The 22,007-nt window shown below is 39.5% G+C and overlaps 1 protein-coding gene across 1 annotated transcript; it reads left to right on the top strand.

Moving 5' to 3' along the window:
* The first annotated feature begins 20,139 nt into the window (after positions 1–20,139).
* On the top strand, positions 20,140–21,394 carry LOC130994344 (uncharacterized). The gene is made up of 3 exons (XM_057919392.1): positions 20,140–20,685; positions 20,849–21,247; positions 21,299–21,394. The coding sequence occupies exons 1-3, from the start codon at positions 20,140–20,142 to the stop codon at positions 21,392–21,394; spliced, it is 1,041 nt and encodes a 346-aa protein (XP_057775375.1).
* Positions 21,395–22,007: the final 613 nt, after the last annotated feature.

Raw genomic sequence — 22,007 nt, 5'->3', positions numbered from 1 at the left:
AATTTTGAGGTTATGGTGATGTAGTTATTAAGTTATTAATTATTAGAAAATAAATTTGGAGGCTATAAGGTTAAAGCAGTACATTTATAAATATTCTTATAATTTTTTTATTAAGGAGGCTATAGTGAGAAAAAAAGGGGCTACTCATGTCCACTCATGTCCCAAAACTTGAGCCTCCCACTAGACCCAACACATACGAGCACATATTCACGTAAATATCACAAGAAAGCAAAAATTAGGAAATAAAGAATTAACACTTAATCAATCACTTAGCACATAACATGTACACTTAATCATGCTCATGAAATGCAATAATTCCTAATTGCCCTTGAATTTATCATTGACTAAGAAAATAAATTCTACTACTATTTTATTTTAAGTCTCAAGTATGCGACTCGTTAGGAATTAATGATTTATTCTTGTTAAAAAAAATATTCTTAAGTACTGGGATTAGGGAGCTATCTTAGTATTATCATAGTCCAAAAATAATACTAACCTTGGGATAGAAATCCGGGATGTTACAAGTGTCTTATTCATTGTACCACAGTGCATTTTTTTACTTTCATTATATACTTTATTTATAGAGTCTTATTTAATTATATGAAAAGATTTATTTTCGAATAAAGTCTTACTTGTTATTAGGAAAAGTCTTATATACTCTTAAGAAAAAAGCTTTATTTACTGTTGACAAAAGTCTTATTTGATTTTATAAAAAATCTGATTCACATTTAAACAAAACTCTCAATTACGAATGATGTGTCCCACATCGAAGGTAGATGAGTCTCCTGGACTGGATATAAGGTTGGGTCCAAATCTACACTCTTGAGCTAGCTATTGAGAGAAGTTAGGGGTCCGACTCCTATCATTTGGTTTAGAGCCACCTCATGTTATCCTCTCGATGTCCTTTGGGGGTTCGGCTGATCGCCAACTGAGGCAGTCAGGTCTCAACGAGGTGGGGATGATGTGTCCCACATTGAAGGTAGATGAGTTTCTTGGACTGGATATAAGGTTGGGTCCAAACCTACACTCTTGAGCTAGATTTTGAGAGAAGTTAGGGTTCGACTCTTATCAACGAATTAAAAGTTTTATTTAATTTTGAGAAAACTCATATTTGATTTTGTTGGGGTTATTTGTGCAATTAAATTGAAGGACTCAAGTTAGAAGGCAGAAAGTTTGAGGACTAAAAGGCAATAACTCTAACAAGAGTTAGGTATGCTTTTGAGTCTCCTGATTCAGTTCATGGCGGTTGCAGACTGGAGGCCATTTTTAGCTTAGCTTATTTTCAATTTTTCAGTGTGTGTGTGCAGAGAGAAAAAACAAGAGAGAAGAGAGAAATCAGTTGTATCAGTGAGAAGGGAAAAAAGACTGAGAGTGCAAAAGTGTTGCAGCAGAGTGAGTTCTTGTGAGGAATTCCTTTATTCTTTTCTTGAGTGATTCTCATTGTAAATTCTCCGATCTTGTGAAGTAATAAAACTCTTGCTGACTTTCCCGTGGATGTAGGATTAGCAATAATCCGAACCACGTAATTTTGAGTGTTGTAGTTTAGATTTGTTGAGTTTCTTGAGCTGCTGTAAATCTGTGTTTTGTTTGCTGCATTATCGGTTTGCATTCACATTTGGCGCCGTCTGTGGGAAAGGAGATCATCCACGGCGCAAACCGATTCAATCGCGATCTGTAGATCCGAAATCTTGAAGCTCAACCGGAATCGATAATGGCGACTACAAGATATGAAGCTGAAAAATTCAATGGAAAGAACGATTTTGCCATCTGGCAAATCAAAATGAAAGCGTTGCTGGTTCAACAAGGATTGGCAAGTTTCATCAAGGAAGATGATCTGAAAGACTTGAAGGTGAAGGATGACAAAACTGATGTTACAGATGCAAAGAAATTGGAACTGCAAGAGAAGGCTCATAGTGCAATCATCCTCAACCTAAGTGATAAAGTTTTAAGAGAAGTCTCAAAAGAAAAGAGTGCAGCTGCTGTGTGGAAGAGGTTGGAGAGCTTGTATATGGAAAAGTCTTTGGCCAACAGGTTATATTCTAAACAAAGACTCTATTCCTACAAGATAGCTGATGATAAGAACATTTTGGAGCAACTAGATGAATTCAATAAAGTGATTGATGATCTAGAAAACATTGAAGTAGTTCTTGGTGATGAAGATAAGGCTATTGTTCTATTAAACGCTCTGCCTAAATCATATGAACACCTAAAAGATGCAATGCTCTTTGGGCGTGAGAAATCTATCACTTTAGATGAAGTTGAGTCTGCTATCAAGGCAAAAGAACTGCAGAAGCTAGCTGGAGTGAAGCCAGAAGCACCTGCAGAGGGATTGAATGTGAAAGGGAAATTCAAGAAAGACAAGAAGTCAAAGAAGCCCTTTGATCCCTCGAAGAAATTTGCCAAGAAACCTAAGAAAGAAGGTGCAGATAAAGAGCAGAGGAAATGTTTTTATTGCAGTAAGCCAGGTCACATTTTGAAGGACTGCTACTCTTGGAAGAAAAAGCAAACTGAGCAACCTAAAGAATCAAGTTCAGCTGATGTAGTTGAAGGCATACAACAAGCTGAAATGCTGAATGTGATGAACCAAAGTGTTGGTGATGAGTGGATACTTGATAGTGGCTGTACTTTCCACATGTGCCACAGAAAGGATTGGTTTGAAGAAATCCAGTTTGGAGAAAGAGGCACTGTTATGTTAGGAAATGACAATACATGCCAAGTGAAGGGCATTGGTAATATAAGAATTAAAACTCATGATGGAAAATCTAAAGTCCTGCAAGATGTGAGGTATATCCCTCATCTCAAGAGGAACCTCATATCATTGGGCATGTTAGAAAGGAAAGGTTTTAATTTCTTGTCAAAGGATGGTCAGTTATATGTGATGAAAGATGGTGCAGTGGCATTAAAGGGAATAAGGCATAACAGCCTATATTACTTAGTGGGATGCACTATAGTGGGTGAAGCTGAAGTGAGTATATCAAGTGAATCAGAATTATGGCATAGAAGGTTAGCTCATGTTGGCGAGAAGGGCATTAAAGAATTGGAGAAACAGAACTTGTTGAAGCTCAAATCTCCAGCAAAATTGAAAATTTGTGAAGACTGTATTTTGGGAAAGTCCAGAAAAGCTCCATTTACAAAAGGAAGAATGATAACAAAGCATCCACTAGAATATGTGCACAGTGACCTGTGGGGGCCAGCAAAGACTCCAACCATGAATGGCGGGAGATACTTTCTTTCTATAATAGATGATTATAGTAGAAATCTTTGGGCATATATTCTCAAGAACAAGTCAGATACCTTCAACATGTTTAGTCAATAGTGTGCAGAAGTTGAAACTGAGAAGGGGATTAAAGTGAAGTGTCTAAGGACAGATAATGGATTAGAATTCCTATAAGAGGAATTTGAAAACTTCTGCAAGTTGAAGGGAATTAAAAGACACAAAACGGTTCCTGCTAACCCCCAACAGAATGGTGTCATAGAAAGGATGAACAGGACCATATTGGAGAGGGTTAGGTGCATGCTTACAAGCTCTGGACTACCTGTGAGATTTTGGGGAGAGGCAGTTCATACTGCCTGCTATCTCATAAACAAATGTCCTTCCTCAGCTGTTGATTTTAAGGTTCCAGATGAATTGTGGACTGGAAGGCCTGTGCAGTATGGTCACTTGAAAGTTTTTGGTTGTCAAGCTTATGCACACATAAGGCATGATAAGTTGCAACCAAGAGCAATCAAGTGTATCATGATTGGCTATCCAAAAGGTGTAAAAGGCTACAAGCTATGGTGTTTAGAACCTGAGAATCAGAAATGCATTATAAGCAGAGATACAACATTCATTGAAGAAAAAATGCCATATTTTGAAAGGGCTGATGTTGAGGCTGTTAGGAAGGAAGCAGCTCGGTTTGAGGTGGAGTTTACTGATTCAGAACAAACTATAGAGCAGCAAATTCAAAATCAGGAAACCACCACAAAAAGTGAAATAGAAGGAGTGTCTGATGAAGAAGAACTTATGGATGAATTAAGAGACTACCAACTGGCAAGAGACAGGATAAGAAGAAATATAATTCCACCTGACAGATTTGGGCAAGCAGATATGATATCCTATGCCTTAAGCATTGCTGAAGAAATAAACTATGAGGAACCAAAGACCTATAAAGAAGCTATTAACAGCAAGGAAAGTGAACATTGGATTCAAGCTATGAATGAAGAGCTTGATTCAATGTATAAGAACAAAACCTGGGTCTTAGTTGATAAGCCAAAGAAACAGAAATGCATAGGCTGCAAATGGATTTACAAAAAGAAGGTGGAGCTTGTAAACGGAATGGAGGTAGTCAGGTACAAAGCCAGGTTGGTGGCAAGAGGTTTTACACAAAAGGAAGGGATAGACTTTAATGAAGTTTTCTCTCCAGTTGTGAAACACACTTCAATCAGAATTCTATTATCCATAGTGGCTCAAATGGGATTAGAACTTGAACAAATGGATGTAAAGACTGCATTCCTAAATGGGGATTTGAAGGAGAACATATATATGTTACAACCAGAGGGATTTACTGCAGTTGGTGAAGAGAATAAAGTATGCTTGTTGAAAAGGTCAATATATGGACTGAAGCAGAGTTCGAGACAGTGGTACTTGAAGTTTGATGAGCATATGATGTCCATTGGGTTCAAGAAGTCGGCATATGACAGTTGTGTGTATCTTAAAGGGACAGGAAGTTCAGAAATTATATACCTTTTGTTATATGTAGATGATATGCTTATTGCAGGGAAAAGTAAAACTGAAATTGAGCAGGTGAAAGCTGATCTCAGACAGAGGTTTGAGATGAAAGACTTGGGACAAGCTAGAAGGATATTGGGGATGGACATATTGAGAGATAAAAGTATTGGAAAACTATGGTTATTCCAAGAAGATTATATCAGGAAGGTTCTGAGAAGATTCCAGATGACTGAATCCAGGCCTGTTCAAGTTCCTCTAGCACAACATTTCAAGTTAAGTATTGCTCAAAGGCCAAACAAAGATGAAGACAAGAGGTACATGAAAAATATACCATGTTCCAGTATTGTTGGGAGTATAATGTATTGCATGATTTGTACTAGGCCAGATTTATCTCATGCTATTAGTGTTACTAGTAGATATATGAGTGATCCTGGTAAGTCACATTGGGAAGCTCTTAAGTGGATTCTAAGATACTTAAAGGGAGCTGCAGATCATGGGATACTATTCCAACAGCAGGAGGATGTTGATAGAGATTGTTTAGTAGGCTTTGTTGATTCTGATTATGCTGCTAATGTTGATTCAAGAAAGTCTCAGACTGGGTATATATTCACTTTGTTTGGATATTCAATAAGTTGGAAGTCAATTCTGCAGCCAGTGGTGGCCTTATCCACCACAGAGGCCGAGTATATGGCTTTAACAGAAGCCATAAAGGAAGCATTGTGGCTGAAAGGTATTCTTACTGAGTTTGGAATCAGATTGGGTACAGTGAATGTAAGATGTGATAGTCAAAGTGCCATACATCTTGTGAAGCATCAAGTGTTCCATGAAAGGAGTAAACACATTGATGTAAGATTTCATTTCATTAAGGATATAGTAGCAGATGGAAAAGTAAAAGTTGTGAAGGTGGGAACTGAGGAGAATGCCTCAGACATGTTAACAAAGGCCTTGCCAGCAGCCAAGTTTAAACATTGTTTGAGTTTGGTGAACTTGCTGCAGAGGCAGCAATGATTGCTGGACAAGGTGGTTTGCCCTGTAGTGGGGCAGTTTAGGAAGGGAAGTTTGAGCTCTTTATTACACAAACAAGGTGGAGATTGTTGGGGTTATTTGTGCAATATTGATTAAATTGAAGGACTCAAGTTAGAAGGCAGAAAGTTTGAGGACTAAAAGGCAATAACTCTAACAAGAGTTAGGTATGCTTTTGAGTCTCCTGATTCAGTTCATGGCGGTTGCAGACTGGAGGCCATTTTTAGCTTAGCTTATTTTCAATTTTTCAGTGTGTGTGTGCAGAGAGAAAAAACAAGAGAGAAGAGAGAAATCAGTTGTATCAGTGAGAAGGGAAAAAAGACTGAGAGTGCAAAAGTGTTGCAGCAGAGTGATTTCTTGTGAGGAATTCCTTTATTCTTTTCTTGAGTGATTCTCATTGTAAATTCTCCGATCTTGTGAAGTAATAAAACTCTTGCTGACTTTCCCGTGGATGTAGGATTAGCAATAATCCGAACCACGTAATTTTGAGTGTTGTAGTTTAGATTTGTTGAGTTTCTTGAGCTGCTGTAAATCTGTGTTTTGTTTGCTGCATTATCGGTTTGCATTCACAGATTTTATAAAAACTCTTATTTGATTCTATGAAAGATGTTATTTACAATTAAATCAAAAGTTTCATTTCCACATAAAGGCTTATTTGCTATTAAGAGAAGTCTGATTGACTCTTAAAAAAAGTCTTTTTTATTCTTATAAAAAGTCTTATTTGATTTTAAGAAAACTTATATTCACATTTAAGCAAACGTCTTGTTTATGAATAAAAAGTTTTATTTGCTTTTAAAGAAAATCTTATTTGTTATGATGAAAAGTCTTATTTGATTTTATGAAAAATATCACTTACATGCAAGCAAAAGTCTCATTCACGAATAAAAAGTCATAAAGTCTTATTTATTATTAAGAAAATTCTTATTTCCTTTAAAAAAAAGTCTTGCTTGATTTTATGAAAAATATTATTTACATTCAAACAAAAGTTTTATTTACGAATAAAAAGTCTTATTTGCTCTTAAGAATAGTCTATTTTGATTTTACGAAAAATATTATTTACATTCAAGCAAAGGTGTCATTTACGAATTAAAAGTCGTAAATTCTTATTTGCTATTAAGAAAAGTCTTATTTAATTTTATGAAAAATATTATTCACAATCAAACAAAAGTCTCATTTACGAATAAAAAGTCTTAAAGTCTTATTTGTTCTTAATAAAAGTCTTATTTGATTACATATAAATAAAGTCTCATGTATGAATAAAAAGTCAAATTTATTTGATTTTATGAAAATAGTTTTTGCATTCAAATAAAAATCTCATTTACAAATTAAAAATTTTAAAGTCTTATTTTCTGTTAAGATAAATCTTACTTCCTCCGTCTCAATTAAATAGGCCACAAGGTCTAGGCACGATGGTGTTTCACGAGACCAACACCTAAACTACAAAGCTGAAATCGTAAACTATACCTAGTAGAGATGATCGGAAAGAGTAAAACAAACGATCGGAGAACTGGGTGCGAGAGAGAAAATAGATGTTGTATTCAAAAGTATGAGATAGCGTAATTACAATGCACGAATGCGAGACCTATTTATAGAATACATGGAAGGGTAAAATGGTAAAATCGGTGCAAGCGCATGCATTTGACATGCTCGAAGGGTATATCAGGAATTTCGTCTTAACGCGGGAAGTCTCCCGCGTTTCTGGCGATCCCTCTGATGAAGATGACTTCTCTGGCGAAGGTGACTCCTCTGATGAAAACGGCTTCTCTGGCGAAGATGATTCCTCTGATGAAGATGACTTCTCTGGCGAAGGTGACTCCTCTGGTGGGTGAGATGTCTTCTGGTGAATGACGCCCCTCTGGTGAGGATGATTCTCCTGACCAACATGACTCCTCTGATGAGGATGATTCCTCTGACGAGTATACTTCTTCTGCCATATTCGTCTCGCTGGTGGGGTCGATTCCTCTGGTTTGTATCCTTTCCCTACTCTGCACATATTACTCCTCATCACACGAATATTAAGAAACAGATAGCTTATAATAAAATAGGAGAGAGATGATAACACTCATATTTTCATGATTTCTAATGTTTATATGATGTTAATTTTATAGAAAAATGAGTGTTGGATAGTTATTTTGTGCTTAAATTGATTTATCTTGTGAAATATGATACTTGCTCGTACTTTGGTGATTTTTACAGAAATATTAAGTCTGAATTTGGACGGAATGGTCAGAATAAAAGTTGTAGATCACCTCGATACGAGTTCGTAGCGCAAACGGATCGCAAATCGGAGTTTGGACGAGAGAGATATGGCCTAAACAAGAAAGTCGCGCACAACAGTGAATAGTGTCCGACGAGAATTTCTGAATTTTCGGGAATTTTCGGATTTTATCATAATTTTGGAGTTCTGTACTGTATTTATCCCATGTGCTATATATAGGTCATTTTCCTGACCTATTAGACACCTCTCTTTACCTCTCTCCCTCTCTCTTTTTTTTTGTTGTTCTAGCTTGGAATTTTACATCTTTCATATATTAGATTTATTTTATGCAAGATTCAAGATTCCAACTATTCATCCTGAATTCTTTCCGGGTTTTATCTATTTTATTTATTTCAATTATTTTCTTTTATTTATGTTTTTATTTTATTTTCTGATGTCTGACTAGTTCTTTTATTTGAACATAGGGTTTGTATATAGTTGATGGAATATGTTTTATTTGATTTATTGATATCAATTTGCCCTCCAGCTTGTGATTCATGATTCCTGGTACTTGATTTCTTGTGAATTATTTGGCCAATAATTTGCACGTTTAGCTGTTCAGTTTAAGTCTTGAATGTGATAATTGTTCAGCCGATTCAGGAATGCATGATATAGTTTTGCCTTGAGTCTAAAATGTGATACGTGGGCTATAGGAAACTATTTTTTGTCTGCTATTTGGAGTTAATTTATTCTTTGTCTGCTATAGTGATCTTTCATCAGGGCTTGATTAAAATTGATAATTGAATCAATAGATTTAATGCATGTGTTTGATTAACGATAGTACATCCCTAGGGTCAGAGTCTTTTATTATTTGAGTTATTCTCCTATTTTATTTGCTTTGTTTTGATTTTAGTTTTTATTCATCCATCATATTTTTGTTTGCCTAGATATTGTTAGAGTTTTATTAGGATTACTTAGAGTGATTTCAATTATCAGTATCTGTGGATGCGATACTCGGTTACTGTTTATTTGCTACAATTACACTGTGTTAGTTGCAGTTTTTGTTGCTAAGAAATTAGTGATCGAGAGAAAATAATTTTTTTCAGGGTAAATTTCTGAAAAAAGTAGGAGAGATAAATGAAGATATTATTTTTTAAGTAAAAGAATAGATAATTTTGTGGGGGGAGGGTAGGGGCACAATAACATTTGATGTAAATAATGAGTTGTATGAGGCGTATGTGTTATGTATGACTATTTCATTTTAGCACGTGACCTATTCAATTGGGACGTCTAAATAACAAAACATGGCCTATTCAATTGGGACAATTTGCTATTAAGAAACCAAACCGCCGGTTTCGGTCAATTGGACCAAATCGCATGCCATTGTTTTTTTTTACCTCCTATACAATTTAAATTCTTATCTTGTATCATTGATGCTGGATGCATATAATTTGACAACCTAATTAACTTTCATGCTTCACCTTTCATTACCTAATTTTGAATCAATGTTTTTGATTGGGAGAGATGAGTTCTTGTTGTTTGTGGAGATTGTTACACTTTCTACATCTGAAATTGATGCTACTGCTCCGTTGATTTGATTTAAGTGCGGGAGGGAGGAAGCCACGTTGGTGGAAGGGGCGGTGCCGTAGCGGTGGATGAAGGTATTTGGAAACATTGGCAAGGTAGTGAGGGAGGGATGCGGGGCGACTGTGATTATGAGTGGAGAATGAATTTTCAGATTTGTGTGACTAATGCCTATTAGAGCTAAGGTTTTGAATTTTAGATTTTAAAATAAATACAAAATACTCTCTTCGTCCCAATAATAATGTCCCAAAAAAAATGGAGCATGCAAATTAAGAAAATATACGTAGATAAAGTAAGAGAGAAGTAAATGAGGAGAGAGATAGATAAAGTAGTGAAAAGTAAGAGAGAGATAAAATAAATGAGGAGAGAGATAGATATAGCAGATAAAGTAAATTACTTTATTTTTTGGGTTGAGACGTTGTAAATGGGACGCCCAAAAAGAAAATTTGAAATGATATTATTAGGACAGAGAGAGTATAATATATTTATATATGTCGGTTCGGTGCCCAACCGATAAAAGCCAGACCAATTTTTATTGGTTTTTACTATGCAAAATTGAACCGCAAATAGCATCAATCCAAGCAAAACCGCACCACACCAAAATGAGGAGAGAGATAGATAGAGTAGTGAAAAAGTAAGAGAGATATAAAGTAAATGAGGAGAGAGATAGATAGAGTAAATAAAGTAAATTATTTCATTTTTTGGGTTGAGACGTTATAAATGGGACGCCCAAAGAGAAAATTTGGAACGTTATTATTAGGACATAGAGAGTATAATATTTATGCTTGTCGGTTCAGTTCGGTGCCCAACCGATAAAAATCGACGAAACAAAGCCGAACCAATTTTTATTGGTTTTTACTATGCAAAATCGAACCGCAAATAGCACCAATCCAAGCAAAACTGCATCGCATCAAAAGTTGCGGTTCGATTCAATTTTTTCGGTACGGATTGATTTCTGCACACCCCTAGAGTTTCACTATTAAATTTATTATTTTCATATACTTATTAGTAAATATAAAAAATCACTTATACATTTTTCTATTCAACAATATATAAATTTTTATTCAACAATACGTATTTTTGTGTTGAATAGTATGCATTTTTGTGTATAGAATAGTTTCAGAAAATTGTAAGTTTTTAAAATTTATTTGATACATATTGCAATACCTCGTTTCCTCATAACTAAGTTTAGATTAATTTTGGACTTAGAATTTAAAATGATTCATGTCGGATTAAAAAAAATGAAATTATTTTTAATTCTAACAAAAAGGATTTACAAAACTTTTGGTAAATTTAATTGAGTTATTTAAATTCATATGCATTGCATATAGTTTTTAAACTGAGAACTTGAGCATTTATACGAGCTATTTATTTAACGAATACTGATAGATTGTCCAGTTCCGATAATTTAACCCTGAGAGATTTTGCTTGTACAATTGATAAACATGCATTTTTAACTCTTGGTGTGTCAATTTTGATGTTCAGTTATGAGGATTTTGTGTGTTTGATGGTTTATTTGAGCTTATATTGGTTTATGGTAAAAAACTTGTCACTTGCTTGTTGTTTGAATGAATTTTCAGAAATAATAAAGCATGATTTGGAAGAATTGGCTGAAATATATATTTTAGTTCGTCTCCAGAAGAGTTCGTGAGCATAAACGGATCGTAAATCAGAGTTCGGACGAGGGAGAACGAGCCAAAACAAAATTGTTGCGCAAAGCTGTTAGGAGTTCTGTTTCGTCATGTGGGCACACCATGCGGCCGCGCGAGACGCCGTTTTTCCGCCGAAATTTATGATTTTTACATGTTTACGCGATTTTGGGTATTTTTGAGAGCTACAAGACCTAGGGCATATAAATACTCCCCAGAAACATATTGAAGGGACCTTTTATCACCTTTTGTCATATTTTCTATCTTTTGGAGTTGTGAGAGACGGAGAACGGAACCAGAGCAAGAACTGAAGATTCTCGATTTTACTACGGTTTTTATTGTTGAATATTTTCCTGTTTTATTGAGACTTTGATTCTAGTTCATATGTCCATGTGTGGCTAGAATTCCTTTTTCCCCAGGGTTTAGGGAGTAAACGTGATTTAAATTTCTAACTATTTGATTCAATCAATCGAGATTGTTGTTCCTTTTTATGTTCTTATTTATATTGTTTGTTTTATTGCTTGATCACCAATTTAGCATAATCATAAGTTTTAATTTGATATCGAGAGATGATAATTATTACCTGAACTAAGAACATAGAACATAATTATTTTAATTATAAAGGGAATTGATATTTGTGAGGGCTTTAATCCTAGGAATTTTTAGGAGTTACATGTTAGAAGTGTGATCCGGAGACGGTAGCCTTGCATGTAATCAACGGTTTGTATGCCATGAGAGTGGGTATAGACTAGTTTTGAGATTGCCTTAGGAATCATCTTGATGATTGAATTGAACTTGTTAGTTATGAGAATCTGTTGAAACCTTTGCCTTGAGAAAATCTTCTCATATCAGTTTTCTCCATATTTCTCAGCTTGATTGATTCCTTTCCTGCTGTTTATTTAAATTGTTCTTTAAAACAAAAACATTCAATTTCGTTTATCCAGATAGATGAATAATAATCTAGGATAGACATTGATTTAAATTAGTATCTGTGGATTCGACCTTGTTTGTCACTATACACAATTGCACCCGTACACTTGCGGTGTGTTAATTAAATTAGCGAACAAGTTTTTGGTGCCGTTGCCGGGGTCTAGTTATTTATCAGTACTATATGTTGATTATTTGATACTACTCTGGATTTTTATTTCTGTTTATTTAATTTCTGTTCTTTGTTTTTCTCGTGGTCCTGATTTTTGACTCTGAAGTTTGCCAGGTAGTTCTATGGCTACCGTGGAAGATGTTCGTGCTCTAAAGGAGCAAATTGCAGCGTTTCATTAAGGCACAAGAAAACTACAAGGCTCATAAGCAACCTTTGATCAATGAGGCGTTCACTCCACAGTATTAGTATCACGAGACTCCAAAAGTCAACGCAAATAATTTCGAGCTTAAGATTGGTTTGATCACCATGGTGCAACAAAACTAGTATGGAGAAAAAGCCGTAGAGGACCCTAATGCGCACCTGACACAATTCCTGGAGCTCTGCAGCACTGTTAAGATGAATGGAGTCCCTGATGACATTATACGACTCCGCCTTTTTCCATTCTCACTCCGGGATAAGGCAAAGTCATGGTATCAAACTCTACAGCTGGGAGCCAATCCAGTATGGGGGGATTTGACAGATCTTTTTGACTCAACTCAAACACTAGTGAATTGACTCGCAATCGTACGAGGTCAATTGCAGTGGGCAAGCTAACCCAAGTCGTCTCTCAAGGAAGATTCAACAGGGCACCTAATCGTGTCACACACAAAAAGCAATAAATCCTAAACACTCTAATCGGTTTCACGCTGGCACACTCTTAAACTAAAACAGAAATTAAATAAGCTCTGTAAATTTACCTAGGCATGAAATAAATAAAGCATGTAAAATTATCTAATGCAGAATTTATAGAAGGCATGTAAATTATCTAGGCACAGATTAAACGGCGTAAGATTATCTAAGGTTTTAAACTAAGAGCATTAATTCAAACATAAACCATTTCAGTAAACATTAATTATCTAGGCAATGAATTAAATGATTAAGCACAATAAATTTATCTAGTGCGTGAATGAAAATAATGAATACTGTGAAATCAATAAGCGAGAAATTATCTAGGCAAGAATAAAATCACTTACAGTAAAGCCGATCCTGAAAATAAATCTCTAGCTACGAATTATCTAGGCGTAAGGATAAATTCTCAACGCAAAATAACCCTAACTAAGAAAACAGGAAACCCTAACTATGAACTGCGTCTAGAAATGGAACTGCCGCTTTTTGGAGAGCGGAAGAATGAATGATTGATTCATTGATAACCCTAGAATTCAGAAGTCTCGCCCTTTTATATCCAAAAATAAAACACGCCAATAGCTTCTTTAACACTGCATCCGGGACACGTGGCAATCTCTAACTGGAGCAAAAGAGACTAAAATAGGGTGAAGCTTGGGTTACACACGGGCGAGAGCCTTGGCACGCGGCGAGGGCACGCTTGGGCGAGGGAAGGCTGCAGCTCGGCGAGGGAAGGCTGCAGCTCGGCGATGGGAGGCTGCAGCTCGGCGATGGGGTGCTGCTCCTCGGCGAGCAGTTGGGCGAGGCTGGAGCTCCTCGGCGCTGGCTGGGCGAGGGGGAGATGACGCTCGAGCGCACGGCTCGGCGATGGAATGGAGTCCCTCGGCGCTGGGGCTCGCCGATGGGGGAGCAGGCGCTCGGCGATGGAATGGAGTCCCTCGGCGCTGGGAGAGCAGGCTCGGCGAGGGGAGAGCAGGCTCGGCGAGGGAGGCTGCAGTACGCGGGCGAGGAACGAGAGCGTGCGGCGAGGGGGCTGCTCCTCGGCGATGGGAGAGCAGGCTCGGCGAGGGGAGAGCAGGCTCGGCGAGGGGGGGAAGGCCTCGCCGAGCAGTGTTGAGAGATCGGCGATCTACACGGCGAGCTCTCCAAGGCATCGGCAATCTGGAATAAGACTCGGACTCGGATGTAAGCGTGAGTACACGGGCGCATGCGCCACACGTACTCCGCCTTCTTTTGCTCCCAGAAAATACTAAAAATAGACATTACCTTTATTTCCACAAATTCCTACAAAGAATAGGTAATTGTCATTCAAAACACCAATACTCATAAGATATAAGACCAAAATGCACTCACAACTCCCCCACAATATGAACAAATAGGCACAAATCAACCCCCCCACACTTAGCCTTTTGCTTGTCCTCAAGCAAAAATCAGTATAAAACTAATGAAAAGATGGTATCTCGATGCTCAATTCCAACTAGACTTTCACAGATAATTCAAGGTTTTTCACAACAACACACGATTCTAGATGATGCAAAAACTCAGAGTAGAAGAAGCAACACAAATGTAAACAAAAGATTCGATCAGACCCAGTTCTCCGATAGAAGTGAATTCCCTAATGCGATCGCCTTTATAATCCATATCTCAATTAAGCGCATTCCACTTTTTACAACTTTTGTGTTTTCAACCGAAGTTATTCCTTTAAATTCAACAGTTAAGCCAGTATTCGTGAAATAAACCCTTTGGGTGCACTTCCAAAGTTGTTTCACGTGGTTTCCCATGCTCATAGATTTTCTAGAGGAGCAGAGACTCAGAGCTGTCAAATATTTTCAGATTTAAAACAAACTTCACACAAATAGATACGATCGTAGGCAACCACAATGACAACACTCCTTCTATCATCTACCGGACAAATCACGCCTCAAAAGTTTGCAAAAGTGTTACAACAAAAAACTCATAAATCATTTGCATCACACAGAACATGTCAACCGGAAAAACTAAAATTCCACCAATCAGTCACAAACCCGAAAATCACATTAGAAACCATCACTTCACAATTTTTAAACTGACCAGCTCAATTTCAAACAATTAACTTTATGCAAGGGGACCATTTGCCCCAAAATTAAGCTCATAAATAAAACTTCCCGCAGTTACCAGAAACTCTTCCCCCCACACTTAAAAATAAAGCGCATAAGTGTAGAAACACTTCCCTGGAAGAATAGGGGAGGAGAAACTTCTGACTTCTGCAGGAGATCCACTTCTTCTCATCCGCACAAAATCACTCTCAAAAGAACAATTCCTGCATCAGACCACAGAACCCAAAACAAAACATTAAACAGAAAGAAAACCAAAAGCAAACAGAAAGCAATAAAACATGGGTTGCCTCCCATGCAGCGCTAGTTTTAAAGTCGCCAGCCCGACTTGGAAAAACCCGTTAACCAAAATCACATTTACGAGCCAGCTGCCTTAATCCTTGAGAACACAATCCTTCCTTGATTGCAGCTGCGGGTTCTCCTAATGAGTTTACCGAACTCATCACATTTCTCCTCTTCAAGATTCTTATTGGGGAGCCAAATCACATGCTCCCCACTTCTTTCTTTTCCAAAGGCAATAAGCACTGCAATCCTTGCACAACTCCATCGTTGCAGTGCTGTCTATCCAATTCCTCTTCTTCACGGGCCTCCTCAACTTGCAAGATATTGGGAGGCTCCTGCAGCTTTTCCTCATCCTTCTGCATTAAACATTCTTGCTCCTGCAGATTATCAAAATTTTCCTGCACAGAATCTGTTTTTTCTGCAGAATCACAAATCTCAACGAAGGAACAGTTATGCAAATAAGGAGAAGAATTAGCAGTCTTTTTATCATAGACAGAAAATGTTACTGATCCACCTGCCCCGGCCATACTCAAAGTTCCAGAACCCACATTAATGCGAGTTTGCGTAGTAGCCATAAAAGGTCGGCCAAGCAGAACAAGACGACCATTTTCTCCTTTTATTCCTTTTCCTGCATCCAGCACCACAAAATCTGTGAGAACTTTAAGTCCTCTCACCGTGACTTCTACATCCTCCAAGAGTCCACGAGGACTGCTAATCGAGCCATCGGCCAGCTGAATCTTCATGTTGGTGCACTTCAGCTCACTTTCTCTTCTTCCCAGCTTCTCGAAGAAATTGAACGGCATCAAGTTGATTGCCGCACCCAAATCAAGCATACCTGAGACCTCCCCAGCTCGTCCCAAGCCTATGTCAAAAATGAAGCTACCGGGATCTCCTTGCTTCGGTAAAGGTTGGGTGGACTGAACCTGCGGCAGAGGTGGACTGAGCTGTTGATTGATCTTCATAGCTTCCACCGTTTTACTCCTCCACTTCCCCGCGGTTCTTTGGGCATCTTCCTCGACAAGCTCAATAGCATGAGCTTGATGCAGCTGTGGGTTTTCAGTTTGCTGCGATTGCTGCAACTGATTCAAAGCTCCTGTGAGTTGCCCGACTGTAATCTCAAGGCGCTTTATGGTAGCATTCTGAGCCTCCATTGCTTGCTTGCTAGCTTGCATAAATGACTGCATCGTGTCCTCCAATGAAGGTCCCATGGGTTGAGGCGGCTGCTGCAATGGCATAGAAAAATTTTGTTGAGGTGGAAAATACTGCGGCTGATTCTGATATCCCATCTGCTGCGGTGGTCTTCGAAACTGATTTCCTTGGCTTGACCCGCTAGGAGCTTGATTCCGCCAACCAGAATTGTAGTGTCCTTGGACTGCATAAGTCTCAGCTTGTCCTTCTGGTGGAAATTCTCCCATTCTGTGACAATTATTGGCTCCATGGCCAAAATCACCACAGATTCCACAGCCTTCTGCATTCTGCACTGGAACGGGTGGATTTTCCACCTTGCTCATCTTGAGCTGTTGTAACTCTCTCATCATAGTGGCCATCTGCTTTTGAAGCTCGCAATTTGGTCCTACTGCATTTGCCTCCACCCGTCGTCCCCGAGTGGTCTTCTGCTGTGAACTCTCCGCCAGTGTCTGAAAAATCTGATTAAGTTCAGCTGCGGTTTTTCTGGCGATGTTCCCTCCTGCAGTGCTGTCCACCATAAATTGGGAGGTGTGGATCAACCCATCATAGAAAAATTGGCTCAACATTGCAGGAGCCAGCTGATGCTGCGGACACTGCCGGAGTAATTCTTGGAATCTTTCCCATGCCTCATGAAAAGGCTCGTCAGCTCCCTGGATGAAAGTCATGATCTGTGTACGGATTTCCTGCGTCTTATGGTTGGGGTAGAATTTTATCATAAACTTCTCACATGCTTCCCCCCAAGTTTTGATGGAATTTGGAGGCAAGGACAACAGCCATGTCCTTGCCCTATCCTTAAGGGCATAGGGGAAGCACTTGAGCTTCAGCTGATCTTCAGTTATTTCCAGCAGTGGGAAAGTTTGTACTTGAGTACAGAAATCCCGAATGAATTGTAATGCATCTTCATTTGGCAACCCGTAGAAAATAGGAAGCAGATTTGCATCATGGGGCTTCAAACTATAGTTCCTCACTGCAGTAGGAAGAACTATAGCCGATTGCGTAGCCCCAATAACAGGCCGGGCGAAATCTCCAAGGACTTGGGGATTGTCTGCCATTTCTTCTTCACGCTCACTTTCAGACTCTTCAGAATGAAAAGAGTGAGTCTCCGTGTCCTCCAGACTGATAAATGAATTTGTTGCTTGTTCGCGATCTTCTTCCACAGAACTTCTAGAACCGGACTCTAATTTATCCCAACGATCTCCAAACAGCTCTTCACTGCAACTCCTGAACACGTTACTGGTTCGATCAATGTTGTCGTTATAGGGCTCCAACTTTCTTTTCAGACTTCGGCGACCCTGCATACACAACACTAACAAACGGATCAAACACACCGGAGGGAGAAATACAGAGTCAAAAATAAAAACGCAATTAAAAGGAAAAGAAACACAGAAAACAAAGTGACACAATTAAAAACGCCTAAAATCTTCCCCGGCAACGGCGCCAAAATTTGACTCAACTCAAACACTAGTGAATTGACTCGCAATCGTACGAGGTCAATTGCAGTGGGCAAGCTAACCCAAGTCGTCTCTCAAGGAAGATTCAACAGGGCACCTAATCGTGTCACACACAAAAAGCAATAAATCCTAAACACTCTTATCGGTTTCACGCTGGCACACTCTTAAACTAAAACAGAAATTAAATAAGCTCTGTAAATTTACCTAGGCATGAAATAAATAAAGCATGTAAAATTATCTAATGCAGAATTTATAGAAGGCATGTAAATTATCTAGGCACAGATTAAACGGCGTAAGATTATCTAAGGTTTTAAACTAAGAGCATTAATTCAAACATAAACCATTTCAGTAAACATTAATTATCTAGGCAATGAATTAAATGATTAAGCACAATAAATTTATCTAGTGCGTGAATGAAAATAATGAATACTGTGAAATCAATAAGCGAGAAATTATCTAGGCAAGAATAAAATCACTTACAGTAAAGCCGATCCTGAAAATAAATCTCTAGCTACGAATTATCTAGGCGTAAGGATAAATTCTCAACGCAAAATAACCCTAACTAAGAAAACAGGAAACCCTAACTATGAACTGCGTCTAGAAATGGAACTGCCGCTTTTTGGAGAGCGGAAGAATGAATGATTGATTCATTGATAACCCTAGAATTCAGAAGTCTCGCCCTTTTATATCCAAAAATAAAACACGCCAATAGCTTCTTTAACACTGCATCCGGGACACGTGGCAATCTCTAACTGGATCAAAAGAGACTAAAATAGGGTGAAGCTTGGGTTACACACGGGCGAGAGCCTTGGCACGCGGCGAGGGCACGCTTGGGCGAGGGAAGGCTGCAGCTCGGCGAGGGAAGGCTGCAGCTCGGCGATGGGAGGCTGCAGCTCGGCGATGGGGTGCTGCTCCTCGGCGAGCAGTTGGGCGAGGCTGGAGCTCCTCGGCGCTGGCTGGGCGAGGGGGAGATGACGCTCGAGCGCACGGCTCGGCGATGGAATGGAGTCCCTCGGCGCTGGGAGAGCAGGCTCGGCGAGGGGAGAGCAGGCTCGGCGAGGGAGGCTGCAGTACGCGGGCGAGGAACGAGAGCGTGCGGCGAGGGGGCTGCTCCTCGGCAATGGGAGAGCAGGCTCGGCGAGGGGAGAGCAGGCTCGGCGAGGGGGGGAAGGCCTCGCCGAGCAGTGTTGAGAGATCGGCGATCTACACGGCGAGCTCTCCAAGGCATCGGCAATCTGGAATAAGACTCGGACTCGGATGTAAGCGTGAGTACACGGGCGCATGCGCCACACGTACTCCGCCTTCTTTTGCTCCCAGAAAATACTAAAAATAGACATTACCTTTATTTCCACAAATTCCTACAAAGAATAGGTAATTGTCATTCAAAACACCAATACTCATAAGATATAAGACCAAAATGCACTCACAACTCCCCCACAATATGAACAAATAGGCACAAATCACTTTTCCTGCGAAAGTTTCATCCTCCCGGGCTTACATTGAAGTTAAAGATGGATATTCTCTAATTCGAATAGTTTGAAGGAGAGACACTGGCGGAGACTTGGGAGAGATATCAAGAGAAGCTCAGAAAGTGCCCAATCCATGGATTTGATGAAGGCACGCAAGTTGTATTGTTCTATAATGCTTGGGGGAAGCGCACTAGAATGTTCATGGACACAGCTGCAGGTGGATCCCTACTTAAAAAGGGGAGTTCTGAAGCAATGGAGATTATTGAGAGCATGGCCACCACATGTTATCAATGGCCTTTGGAAAGAGTCCAACTGAAGAAAACTGCAACTGTTTCCAGCTCTGACCCGTTGACATTATTTACCACTCAAATCGCGAAGTTAACTTCCAAGATAAACACTGACTACTGCCAGGAGTGCACCAGCTGTGGAAGAACCGATGATGATAGAATATGCCAATTATATCAATGGCAGAAGCTATGAAAATTTTCAGCATGGACAACAAGGCAGATACAATAGTGGACAGCAGTTTTATCACGGAGGGTGCCCGTATCCGAATTTGGTGTATGAAAACCTAAACAATGCAATCCAGCCTCCACCAGGCTTCTCTGTTACCAATGGAGTCATTAATGAAGAGAAGAAGCCAAATATGGAGGAGCTGATGATGAAGTTCATCTCCAAGGCGGATGAGAGGATGGAGAGGATTGAGGCTACCACTGCTGCCTTGGGAACGTAAATGAAGATGTTTGAGACTCAAATAGGTCAAATGGCCACAGCCATCAGCAAGCTTCAACAGTCGAGGAATTTCTCAAACAATGCCAAGGTGAACCCGAAGGAGCAGTGCATGGCCATTGGATTGAAGAATGCAGCCACAGCTGAAGGCAGCTATGAATCTCATGAGACGAGGGATGAGTCAAAGAAGAACGATGAAGGGGGTCGACGAGTTCCACCTCCATATCGTCCTCCCGGATGGATGCCGTTTCCCCAACGTCATTACAAGATTGTCGATTTGCCAAGCGGAAATACACAAGAAGGGCCCAAGATGGCCGAGGATGAGAGCGCACCGCCAGTTGTGGAGGATAAAGCTGAGGAAGTCACTATTGAGGTTTCTGGCAAAAAGAAGGATGAAAAGAAGAAAGCTGCTTCACCAGCAACTGTGACTTCCATTCCCTCAGCACCATCAGAAAGAGAGAGTGAAGGAGCAATTCTCCAAGTTCTTAGAGATCTTCAAGAAGGTTCACATCAACATCCCGTTAGTGGAGGCGTTACAGGAGATGCCGCAGTATGCTAAATTCCTCAAGACCATAGTTTCGCGCAAGAAAAAAGTGGGGGAGTTTGAGACCGTGAAGCTCAATGAAGAATGCAGAGCAATTTTACAGAGGAAGCTTCCAGCGAAGACCAAGGATTCGGGCAGTTTCACTATATTCTGCATTATTGGAGGCTAGGAGTTCGAGAAGGCACTCTGCGATCTGGGGGCGAGTACTAATCTCATGCCTCTATCTATCTTTCAACAGCTGGCAATTGGGGAGGTGAAGCCTACATCTATGATGCTGCAGATGGCAGACAGATCGGTCACTTATCCACGTGGGATTGTGGAGGACGTGCTTGTGAAGGTGGGGGATTTTATTTTCCCTGCCGACTTTGTGGTGTTAGATATAGAGGATGACAAGAAAATTCCGCTGATTTTGGGGCACTCGTTTCTTGCAACGGGAAGAGCTTTAATTGATGTGGAGAAAGGAGAGCTCACGCTGCGAGTTCACGATGAAAGCAAAAAGTTCTCTGTCTATGAACCATGCCGCATCCACAAGGACGAAGTGCCCAAGAAAGCTAAAGATCCTGGAAAGGTAAGAGTTGACGTTCATAATACATTTAATGAGGATCATTTTTCTTGGCAGGACCTAGGTGATCAGATTTCTAAGGGAAGAGACATGGCTGGCAAGAGTGGAGCAAAGCGTAGCTGGTCTCAGCACTGCTTGTACCAACCTCCTTGAAGAGTTTGATGTTCTGTCGAGCTAACGACGTTAAAAATAGCACTTATTGGGAGACAACCCAATTTTGGTTAGTTCGTTTTTTTTTGTTAGTTTGTTTGTTTTTGTGCCCCACAATTTCTTTTCAAACTTATTCTCCTTGGTGGTGAATAACTTTGGGGGGGGGTGTGTCTTTGTGGGTGCACTGTTTCTTTTGGTTGTTCTTGTTTGTGTCGTTGAGATTTGTAGTCTTGCTTTGGTGGTTTCTCTGTGATGTTACCTTGATGAAGATGTGAGTAGTGTAGAGATTGGTTGGATAACTGGCTTATGGTGATTTATGGTTTAAACTTGTGAAATTGCATGTGTTTGTGTTGATATTATTGTGATTGAGCATGATTGATGAATGATAAGCATGGTCTCTATGTGTTTGCAATCAATGAAATAAGCTGTGAGATTTGAGCCTTGACTGTCACCATTTTTACAGTCTTATTTCTTGTTCTTGAGTGATTGTTCGAGCATGCATGTGTCTCACTATAACTTGTCTTTGTTTCTCCCTCGAGGTCACATGGTGTGCTTAATAACTTTGAGATGATAGAAGGCCATCTTTGCTAGCCTATATATCCCATATTTGTCCTAT

This window comes from Salvia miltiorrhiza, chromosome 7, assembly GCF_028751815.1.
Source record: "Salvia miltiorrhiza cultivar Shanhuang (shh) chromosome 7, IMPLAD_Smil_shh, whole genome shotgun sequence".
Lineage (NCBI taxonomy): Eukaryota > Viridiplantae > Streptophyta > Magnoliopsida > Lamiales > Lamiaceae > Salvia > Salvia miltiorrhiza.
This window is presented reverse-complemented; position numbering and strand designations above follow the sequence as displayed.